Source organism: Protopterus annectens, chromosome 16.part0 (genome assembly GCF_019279795.1).
Source record: "Protopterus annectens isolate FY-2018-M chromosome 16.part0, PAN1.0, whole genome shotgun sequence".
NCBI classification, from domain to species: Eukaryota; Metazoa; Chordata; order Ceratodontiformes; family Protopteridae; genus Protopterus; species Protopterus annectens.
In genome coordinates, this window is record NC_056750.1 from 255022969 (window position 1) to 255035297 (window position 12329).

General features: G+C 36.5%; 1 protein-coding gene across 1 annotated transcript in view; it reads left to right on the forward strand.

Annotated features, from left to right (window-relative positions):
* Positions 1 to 1230: 1230 nt before the first annotated feature.
* Positions 1231 to 12329, forward strand: part of LOC122790396 (extracellular calcium-sensing receptor-like) — a 138222-nt gene continuing 127123 nt past the window's right edge. Inside the window, exon 1 of the mRNA XM_044057917.1 lies at positions 1231 to 1509. Within this exon, the coding sequence (XP_043913852.1) occupies positions 1231 to 1509 (279 nt within the window). The remainder of the gene's footprint in view (positions 1510 to 12329) is intronic.

Genomic DNA, 12329 nt, shown 5'->3' on the forward strand with positions numbered 1-12329 from the left:
TACAGGTTACTGCTGGAGTTGGAGTACAGTGTGTGATCTGTACAGCACTCAAATGTATTGGTGTTAATGACATCAAAGAGTAAGTTCTACTGCCACTCAGATACATGACTCTAGTGGTTGAGCTGATTAAAGTTAAGACAGTCTCAACAGCTCTTGGAATACCTGGCAGTAGCCACTGGTAACTAAAGCTGAGACATTGCCTTTCATAAACACATGCAAAGATATTATACTGGCAGGAATATTTGTCATTTGTATGGTTCTTGATCAATGATCATTTCACATGCTATCATAACTTCAAAAAGAAAACTAGTTTGTTTGTATTTTAAGGTTAGTTGTCCCCATCATTCTCTAATAATGTAAGTGGCAAATATATGGCTGATTTCTTTCACAAAAGGTTTATAACCATGTTTTTGTCTTTGAATACATGCACTGCTTTCACCTGAATTTTGTAATTGTTGAATACAGTAGTCTCTATATTGTGTTATTTGGATATGTACATTTCTTGGTTTATTTTTGTCTCTGTAACTCTATATAATGTTTGCCTTTGTATTTTACATGCTATCAGTAATGCCAAAATAATGAAAATAAATAAATAATAAATAAAATTAAAAAATAAATAAAACAACCAGCCAAACAACCAACCAAAAAAAAAATACTGTCAAAAATATGTTAAAAATCTGAAACTCTGAAATCAAAATCTGTCATAAGTGCCATGTTAAGTCTTAGCATGCCCTGTGCAGAATCTGTGTTATGTTCTGCATTTAAATTTACTGGATTTTGTAGCCCATGGCCCACACTGTTGCTAAAAAGTGTTTTTAGACCAGACCTCCTAGCAGGTTAGCAAATTAATAACTAAGTGAAAATTCGGTAAGAACTCAGGAACTGCTTTTCTTATGTATACAAGTTGTGGAAGATATGACTGGCTATCTGTGTTAGAAAGCCTGCCAGGCTGAATGTTGTGTGAGATTCTTTTGTACATATATACATATGCCTAATAAAGCACCTCATTTATCTTTATCCAGTGATGAATGTCAGCATTTATTTATCAAACAGATGCCGAATTTATTATACTTCGTAAGTGACAAAAGACTAATAAGGCATTAAACGGATTTTACAGTTGTCATAGCTCTGTAGTGATACCATTCTGTTTTTTTTTATCTGTGTTTGTGTTTGTATGTAAAGCAAATCTTTTAACCACATTATGGCTATTTTTGCAGGTTCAGCATACGAATGTACCAATATGCCTTAACAATGGTATTTGCCATTGATGAGATTAACCAGAATATGGACATATTGCCAAATGTTACACTTGGGTTCTCCATCTATGATTCTTGTTACTCAGAAATCAAAGCTATTCAGGGGATCATGTGGATTTTAACAGGAAAACAGCTGTTGGTTCCAAATTTTCGTTGCCAAGCACATCCAGGGCTTGCTGGTATAATTGGTGAATTGCCAGCAGCCTCCTCTCTTCCCATGGCTCGTATACTGGGTCTTTATAGATATCCACAGGTAAGAGGTCCTCATACCTGGTAATATAGCCTATAAAGTGATGATTCACTGAGAAAAGCATCTCCATGAGAGTTGTTGGATTTTGGGGTGTCTGTTACGCTAAATAGTTTAGAGCATAGATTTCTATTTGCTGAGTGCCATTGAGTGAGTTTGGTTAGGGATGTGGTGTAGATGCACTGGTGGAGTAGCAGGCAAGTCATTACCAGTTGTGTGTAGGAGATCTGGTGAGGGAGTTGAAGACAGTTTAGGGTATCTAGGGATAAGCAGTGATGGGCATGATTTGGGAGGTTACATGCTGATTTATTAATTTTATTATACCATTGCTCAAGTCTGAGTCAGTCAGAAGATTGGAGTTGGTAAAAATGGGTTAGGTGTACCAGAGGCTGGGAAGGAGTAGAAAAGAAGTTACAGTTTTCCTGATAAGATCATGTAGAACATGTTTTTCTCTGTTTAAGGATCTTAACAGTGTGATTTTTTTTTATCTTAGAATGAATGTGCAGATCAAATTTTAACATATTATCAATGACAATTGCTAGTAGTTTAGTAGAGATGACTTGCTCAATTAAAGTGCTTTTGCTGAGACTATGTTGAGGGAACTGGCTGGTGTTTTTCTAATTTGGATTGAAATAGAAGACATTGTTAGCTTTGTGCATTAAGCCTTGGATACAACTTATTTCTTCCCTGAATTTCTTTCCTTCCTCATGAATTTTGTTCAGGCCAGCATTGCACTGAAATGTTTGGAAAAAAGTTATAGACTGCTTCTCAGACCATTTATAATCATCATGGCTACTGCTGGCCTAGTAGTCCCCAGTTTCCCCAAAGCTTAATGCAGGTATTTCTTCCACAGTTACTACAGTGCAATCCTGGTCTGTAAGGGTGTGCTGAAAGGATCCAGGAAAAAACAAAGTTAAAGAGTAGCACAGAATTTCTTTCCTTAATTATAATTTTTGTTCAGGCCATCATTGAATGAAAAGCTTTAAAAATCTGTAAAATGCAACTCAGACCATCTAGACTCCCTATGACTACTGTGGGCCTAGCAGCCCTCAGACCCTTGGCTTAATGCACACGTACACACACCATACCTCTCAACCTCTTAGGTCAATAAATCAAGACAAAGCCATAAATAATGGGGGGGACAAAGGCCCAAAAATAGGGGCAATTTTAAATATTGCTCTTACAAACTTAGTTGATAGAATAGCAGGTTTTCTTTAGCATGAAATTCTGGAGGGTATGAAGTCTGAAAATCAAATGTCTGTCATTATTTTCTGTCTTCAGTCTTTAATGGCTTGCCAATAATTTGCCAGAAAACCAAAATTTTATAAAAAAACGGGCCAAACATATGAGGCAGAAATCTGGACATTGTGCAAAAATCTGTACAGTTGACAGGTAGCACACACACACACACACACACACACACACACACACACACACACACACACACACACACACACACACGCACGCACGCACGCACGCACACACACACACACACACACACACACACACGTACACTGAAGCTGTAAAGAAACATTGCAAAAACCTCCTGTACGCAGGAAGTCTAGGTCTTAGCAAAAATCCAAAAACACATAATTTTCAGGCATACTTTCAACAAAGAGTCACCAAGAGTTAAATAATCTGAAATCCAGTACACCAAGCACTCAGCAAGTAGAAATATTTTAGTGAATGGTGACTCCAAAGTCAGGCTCACTGATTCTGTACTCAGTAGGCTGGGCAAAGACATAGTGAATCAGTTGTCTTTCAGCTGCCAGGGTCTCTGATATCTCAAAGGCCCTTAAGACACTTTCACCTATCACATATAACTATGACTATGGCATGTAGGTGGTCCACATGTCACAAATGCAGGCAAGACTCTGGTACTGAGTGGAATCCTCCTTTCTCCAGGAATGAAGCTTATCTATAAGGAAAAGACAGCTGGCTTCATCAATTGGCTAAACATTTAGTGCCATTCCAGTGCAATCCAGTATGTGGCAGCATGGAATACAAATGCTTGACAGTCTTACTATTTTGTAAAGAATGGGGTACACCTGTTGTTCCAAGGCTTCCACATGCTGGTTAAAGCCTTTGCTGCCCCTGTAGTCCATCTAATGGACATCTCAACATAATTAACCTATAAAGCCAAAAACAGGACCACATTAAGGTGCCTTGAGGCTCTCTTGGAATGCACCCATATCTGCATAATTTCTGAAACAGTTTAAATGTTTAAACATAGTTCTCTCATACATGGATCTTCTGCCTACCATGCCTTCAGACTTGTTGGCAACTGCTGTGGAGTTTCTATAGTTGTTAAGGACCATATCAATCCCAGACAGATTTCCAGAGACACACACAATGAACTTATTTGAACTCCAAATCACACCAAAGAGAACCAACTTTCAATTTATAGCCTGTCACAGGGGACCCTGTATGTCCCCTAAAAATTGTGTAAGGTTCCTAAACATACTAGTCAACACCTCATAAAGAAAACTACATGATTTTGGGAGACTTTAACTACCCCGCAGTAAACTAGTGCACTTATATCTTCGATATAGATATGATCAAAACTTTAAACAAAAACTGTATGGACAAGATTGCTAATAAACCCTTTAGACAACATAATTTTATTAACCCTGTTGTCATGCAGATAACATCTTCATGCACTATTCACCTGGTATCTCCTTCCTCGGTGACGATAGACCATAAACTACTGACTTTCACCTTCATAATCTCTAAACCAACTAAAACACATGCCTTGGAATTCAAGGCTATTGAATGTACTCATTTCATCAAATGTTTTGATGGTGTTTTAAGATTCACTTTATGTAGCACCACCACAGACGTTGCCACAGCAGGTTGCTTCATAAAGGTGTTCTATGCCCACTTAGATAAATGTGAAGAGCTTCTAGTCCTGAACTGATCATAACATAATGGGACATTTAAAAACAAACCATGCTGATGGTGCACCAACATAAATAAACTGTACAATAAAAGAATAAAATATCCTTAAAGTGTATAGAAGAGCGAAAAGGATATGATTGAGTCTGCTATGCATACTGTATGTCTGAGATAGGAAATATACTGATACTGGTCTTGACTGGTATTTTGCCATTATCCAGAATGATGCAGAGATTCATAGGCAAGATAATTGGCTTTAATACTAGTTATGCAGGTGTCATTCTAGAGCAATCTAATACGTGTCAGCTTGGAATGTGATGGCTGACAATCCTTTCTGCTTTCCTACTTAAGATCTGAATTTCTTTTACCATGGCTTTTGCATTTTGACTATAGTCTTTGTTGACCCCATAGTACACTTTTATAGGCAAACTACATCTGATGAGCACTCAAACCTAGCAAATTGTAATTTGGAATACATTAATGTGGCTCTTCTGAATGCCACGAATCTTAACAAAAATGCCTAAACTTGAGGCACTCTTGCAACTTGAACAAATTCATACATGTGTAGTTACAGAGACAAGGCTACAAAGCATTGAAAACACCCCCTGTTTTCCTGGATATAGTGCCTATCATGTTTTCAGACCTACCGGCAGTTGTGGGGAGTATCATGGCAGACCCCTCAGAACACCACAGTTGAACTCCTATATGTCCAAATCACCATAAAGATGATTAATTAACACTTCATATTTAGCTACTGAACACCCTCTATGTCCTCTTCGGAGCACAACAGCTATGGGAATGGATCTATGTCATAATATCGAAAGTACAAAACACTGAAAACCAAAATATCTAAAACTCAAAATATTGAAAATATTTTTAATGCAGGGGCAAGCCCTCCTGCACCACCCACACTCCCTCCTAATTATATGTACCAACTCCGAGATCTCACGACAGTGGAGAAGGGGCAACTTCTCATTTTCAATATTCTGACTTTTCGATACTTGGATTTTCAGTTTTTTGAACTTTAGATCATATGACACAGACCCATGGTAACACATTATTTAAAATACCCATTAATCCCAATAACATTCTACTGGGGGATTCAACTATCTATCAGTAAATTGTCTATCTTACACAGCCAGTCATCAGCAGGCACAACTCTTCCTTGACACTGTAAATGCTAACTCTCTTTTACAAATATTTAACCATTCTACTAGGGGCTCCAATATCCTTGATCTAGTCCTCACAAATGTGGCCACTTCTTACAGATGTCTGTATCATTCTGCTTTGCTAAATAAAACCATACTTTAGTAACAATTTCCTTTAAAACTGTGAAGCCTCCACTGTAATTACCTTTCTGTTTAGGGACTTCTCAAAAGCAAACCTTTTTCAGTTACTTGATGACTTAAATAAAATCTGCTGTTATTCTACTCTGATAGCTAAAGCTGTTGCCTATACTCCTGACTTCTACTCCCACTTAAATAGTTATATTGCTAAGGCAGTCCCCTATCTGCACAAAATATAATGCTAAATTTAAAAACAAACCTCTGTGGTGGAATAGCAATATAAATAAATTATATAACAAGAGAAAGAAATTGTATGTTTATAAGAAGTTTCATTTTACCCACCTTGAGCACACTTAAACAAACTAGTAAGAATTTAAGGGAACCATTAGGAAGCTCAAAGCTTAGCATGAACTCAAAATAACCATTACAACCAAAAATAAATATAAATCTTTTTTTTTAACTATATCATGAAGTTTAGAACAGATACCCAACAGTGTTAGAAACTAGTCCACAATGATACTGCACATTCTGACTCTAAGAAAATAGTCATATTCCTATGTATCCTTTACCTCTGGAACAAACTTCCACTACATGTCAAGCAGAGTAGCATGCTTGCCACCTTCAAGGTAAACGTAGACAACTGGATGGGCAGACTGAAATTCTTCCCCAGTCTATCTTGTTTTATTCTCCTTTAGGCTAGATGGAATTTTTTAATAGGGGCTTTGGGCTATGCTTGTAACAGTCTCAAGACTTATTACCTAGTATTTCCCTATGAACCTCTAAAGACCTTCATATTAAGGATAATATCAGAAATTTGACTAAAAATTTGAGAACTACAGTTAAGTGTACTGAAGATACAGGTTAGCATCTGAAGCTAAGGTCAGTTACAAATCCTTCTTTAGTTAAGTTAGAAAAGTGAGAAATAGCACCCAGCATTGATATGAATGCATTCATAATGGCACCACCTACTCTGACCCAGTGGACATTGCCAACATGCTAGCAAACAAATTCAGTGCAAACTGTACCCCAGATACAACTATCCAAAGCATACTTATCCCTGAAACTCGGCAACTATCAACCCCCCCACCCCCAATCATCGTTAAAGAACATTTACTGAAGGTGCTTTCCAAGGCCAAAAATACTTCCTCCATGGGACCTGATACTTGTGTGTTTAACAATCTGATCTGAACTTAGCCACAGGCTTTGACCTTGAGATTTGACATATGGCAGTAATGACGCCAATCCATAAGGGTGGCCCCACTACTGACCCTGGCAATTACAGGTCTATTAGCCTGCATCTCATGTGCAAAGCCATGGAATATGTTATAACTGACCTGATAAACTATGACATTAAAAATTTCATCAGGCTAGATGCGTAGAAGTTTGGCTTTGAATAGGGGAAATCCTGCTTAATGAATCTAGTTAACGTCTTCAAAAGGGTTAACACTGGCTGTTGACAGTGGTCATGCTGTCAACACAAGTACCCTGATCTTACTTTTAATTAGCACCCTTTATCATCGCTTTGACACTTCTAATCTCCAAGGTCATTGTTAGATGTAGAAGATCTCATTTTGCACTTTAACGTAGCCTTGTTTTTATGACTTGTGTAATTTTTGAAAGTAGTATCTCTTTTTCTGTTGTATATAATTAGTTTTATGATCCTAACAAAGATCTTATGTTGAATTTGCCTGCATATGTACATATTCCTGGCCTGGTATGTATTCATGAATGCAGAAGCCAATAATATCACATAACTGACTGATAGTATCCTGAGTAATTTTATTTGGGTTATTATGGACAGCAATCTAGTTTCTTTGCATATAATTTATTGTACAATAGATACCATGTGTGAAGTACAGGAAGGACAATGTATTTGCAATTGAGTTTGATTTTACTCTTAGGTTAAAGATGATAGTCTAATGACCATTATTAATTTCAAAGATTGTTTACTTATTTGTTGACATTTGATTACTGGGAAAGTCTGACTGGGTAGGAGCCCATTTTCAGAGGAGGCCCTGTAAGAAACACTCCATAGTATTACAAACATTTTAATTACAATAATTTTACAGTCTTTAAAAATAATGCAAAAACATACAGTTTAAATAATTAAACCACATTAGACATAATATGAAAACATTGGTTAAGAATAAATACAATTTATGTGACAATGATTTAATAATCAGAGAAATGTTAGTCAGTTTATAAAGAAATTAAAGGAAAGTTGGTATAATGCAAACAGGGATTGCAATAGGAAGTGAAAGAAAAGCAGACGTATTGTATATTTAGAGAGAAAGCCAGGGGAGAGAAATTGATTGCGGTAAGGAAGTGAGTAAAAAAGGGAATGTAAGACGGTATAAGGTATGAATGGGTATTTGTTCATATTTAGGGATATAGTTTATCCATGATTATAACCATAACTGAGTGAGGAGCAGAAAGATCCTAGTTCCATCAGTTTAATTTACCCAAGTCTTTTGGTTTCTACTACTGTGATGGGGATGGACCCCATTCCCAAGTCAAAGTATGATTAAAGTTCATGAAATTAGTGTTGTTTTAATCTTTGATGCTAGCTAAACATACTGTTCTCAGCCCCCCCCCCCCCCCATGTGCCCAGAATGGACTCCTTCTTCAGTTCATACAGAGTTACATGTATTGGTAGCATATCTAAATATGACTGTAAATTCTTTATTATGAGACCCATTGCTTCTACTACTATTGGAACTGTGTGGGTGTCCTTCTTCCACATTGCCTTCATTTCTGCCTGCAAATCCTGATATTTTATAACTTTGCGTCTCTCTGTACGTAAGACACTGTAATCAATGGGTGTAACAATTTCAGTGATCAATGCTACTTTTGTTTCCTTTTTCATGGACTACTGTATCTGGTTTTCTTGCATCTATTTTTTGAACTGTTGGTAATGGGTGATCCTATGTGATATAAACTTCATCATTCTGTGTAATGCTTTGTGGCCAATGTTTCCTATACTTCTGATCTGCTTCAGTATTGTAATGTTTCCACAATCCCCAGTACAACAGTCTTACCACATTATTATGCCTTTCAGTATACCGGCCTTATGTCATTAGTGTATCACACCCAGCAACAATATGTGTGGCTGTTTCCATTTATGTTTTACAGAACCTGCATTTGTCTATTTCTCCCACATGTTCAATGGACTTTGTAATCCAATGTGTACATAGTCCACTATCCTGGGCTGCCAGTATTAACCTTTCATCTTTTGGTTTAAATTCACCTCTCCTTAACCTTTCTTGCATCAGATCCTGACAACATGAGGTTATTCCAGGAGTTTTCTGTACTTGCAACTATATTTATGCCTTTTCCACATTTTTTGCCTTCTCATCTGATCCTTCTTCTTATATTCTTTCTTTTGTTTTTGGCACATTCAGTTGATGCCTGATTTTTGTCTAATTCTGGTTTGACTTCCATTCCTGCTTGACACCAATATGCTTCTGCTAAACTAAGCAGAGAAGTCATTTTAGACTTGTTCGCCTCATATTTTTAAATTTTCATTTTGTTTGGATTTAGTGAAGTCAGCAGATACATATGTAGTCTGACAATCATAGATCTATACATGTAATCAATTTCGAGGAGGCCCATACTTCCTTCAGAATAGGGAATACATAATCTTGATATACACTGATTATTATATATCATTTGATAAGTGTGAAGCATTTTTCTTGCTTTCCTGTTCAACTGATCCAATACCTTTTGGGACCAGTCAGTCACCCCAAAACTGTAAGTTAGAACAGGAAGAGAAAACTGGTTTATAGGTTGGACTTTGTTCCTAGATGTCAGGACTGTTTTCAGTATTAATTTTAGTCTTCTAAAATATTCCTTACTGAGTTTTGTTCACATTCCTTCATGTTTTATTGTTGATCTTTCGTCAATTCCCAAATATTTATATACTCCCTCCTGCTCAAGTTCCTTTACATCACATTCCTGTCCCAGACTGGTATCTTCTTGGTGTTGCAGCTTCCCTGCTTTACATGTTGATTTTGCACATTTATCAAGACCAAATTACATTCTTATATCATCTGAGAATAGGGTTACCACCTGTCCCACTTTGTGAGGGACAGTCCCTCTTTGGGCAGTTGTGTCCTGCAAAACAATTGAAAAAATGGCAAATGTCCTGAGATTTTAGGACAAAAATATTTCCAATATTTTCTTTAATAGTTGCATAAAACAGTTATTTTGTATCTGAAACACCTAAATGTTATATGAAACAGAATAATCAACTCAAATGCTACAATAATAAGCTTTTATTTTGGCAAAAAAGTTAAGTTCTGTCCTTTGTACTGGCCGTGGGTATGTTTTGCCTTGTAAAATCTGACGTTTCTACAAAAATGTCCCACTTTGGGCATTTGAAAAGGTGGCAACCCTATCTGAGAAAGTTTTGATGATTTGCAGTTGTGCTTTCAGCTCCTTATCTGATGAACTATACATTTTTAAATCATTCACAAAAAGAAATTGAGAAGTCTTGACACTTTGTTGTTTTCTGGGAACCAAACTGTAACCATGAAGTAATCTGTTAAGAAGACAGCTTAATGGGTTAGGGGCAAGGCTAAAACATAAAGGCAGTGGTGACAAAGAGTCACCCTGGAATATCCCCCTTTCAATTTTTTTCCCTAGGATAATAACTTGTCTTTTGTCATGGCTTGGCTGCAAAATGGTTTGCCACTGTTTCATGGTCGCTGTAATGTAAATGATCAATATAGGGTGTATCTTATACATCTCTAAGCACTCCTACATCCATGAACGTGGAATGCTGTCAAATGATTTTTTTTCTAATCTATGCCATACTTAGATTCTTCCTCTTTTCATAATTCGCTATTATGACTTTAACAAAAATGATCCTTTGTTCTCTATGACTTTCTATTGTTACCATTTTGCTCTATTGCCATGACTGAGTTTTCTTCTAAATCACTATAAACTTTGTAGGCGTGAATTCCAGTATATATTTTATACATCGTTGGAAGGCAAGTTATTAGTCTACTGTTTTTAGGATAGCTTGCAGGTTCACTCTTTGGAAAGAGTACTATTTTTCCTGTTAACCATGTTGGAGTCTGCTCGGAATGTGCATATAAAACTTCTTACTCAGGGCTAAGTCTTTCTGTAAAGAGTTAATGCTTTTAGCCAGAAGTTAGGCACTGCATCAGTGCCTGGGTTTTTTTCCAGTTACGAGCTTTTCTTAATTTTGTTTCAGTTTCTCTGGTCATTACTTCATCCCATTTTATACCTTGTACAGTTGAACTTCTTACTGTTTTTTTTTTTTTATTTCTTCTATCCTCTATCCATTCAGCATCTTTATTATGTTCCACAGGGTCTTCATAGATATTTCTCCAAAATGTGTATATTTCATATTTTTTGGTGGTGTTTCTATTCCTTCTGCTTTGTTTCCCATTGCCTATAAAACATTTTTGAACCATCAATGAATTGCTTATCTTTATCTTTATATTTATCTGCATATTTTCTACGCTTTTCCTGCCTGTGCTGATATCTTTAGTTTATTATTTGCAGTAGTGTATGATAGATCCTGGTCTGTCCTGATACTGCACATTGCTTTCATCACACCTACCTTTCTAAGTATTTTGCTGATTTGTTCCCTTTTCTATAGTCTTCTAACACTGACACTTCTTATCTTAATTGCTTTATAGTTTTCTCCCTTCGATGTTTCCATGTAGGCATTTGATTTTCCCTTCCTTTCCCTTACTGCTCTGTGTTTTTGTGGTAAGACTTTATCTGTTATTAAAAACTTCAAAGAAACTTTATTGTCATTCAGGACCACACGAGTGCAGCCTAACTGAAATTACAAATGTCAGCTCACAAGAGAAATGCAGTGCAAATAATGTAGAAACAGCGGTATCAGAGGATAACATAAAGAAAATAACAAGTATGACACGCAAGAGGTAGTTCACATTACCTAAACACATTTAATATCCATTATCCAATGATAAATAATAAATAAATACCCATCACCAAACCCCTTCACAGTTGAGAGAGAAAATAAATAGAGACTAATGAATAGCAGCTGTCTAGTTAAGGTATTGCACTTGTCAACCTTAGACGTGACTCAGTATAACCATCATATTGCATAATAGTAATACTGGTGGTAATTGCTCAGAGCAGCAGGGTTAAATGAAAAAAAGAGGCTTCAGTGTATCAGGTATTATGGTTGGTGTCTGAGTTAATAAGTCTCACAGCTATAGGATACAAACTGTTCCTGAATCTGGTAGTCCTACAGCGGAAGCTGCGGTACCTCCTTCAAGACACAGGTTGTGAGAATCAGTCATACTTCTGCCGCTTCTTCTTCCAAATGCCCCACAGTTACTTGGTCTATATAATGCTTTTCATGGATCTATTGTATTAATGAACACAAATTTGAATTTGAAACTTTAGACAGTTTTTTCTTGTGCAAGTGTTTTTCTTTCCTCTAATTTCTCTCTTACTCTGTTTGAATATCTTCTATCTGGAAATTCTGGGCTTCTTGCATAATAGTAACCATGACTGAGGAAGGATCAGAAACATCCTAGTTCTGTCAGTATGACATCTATAATACTGATTGCCCCAATGGCTGAATATTGTGCCATTTTTCAAAATTGCTTTGATTAACATAGCTAAATAATATTTGAA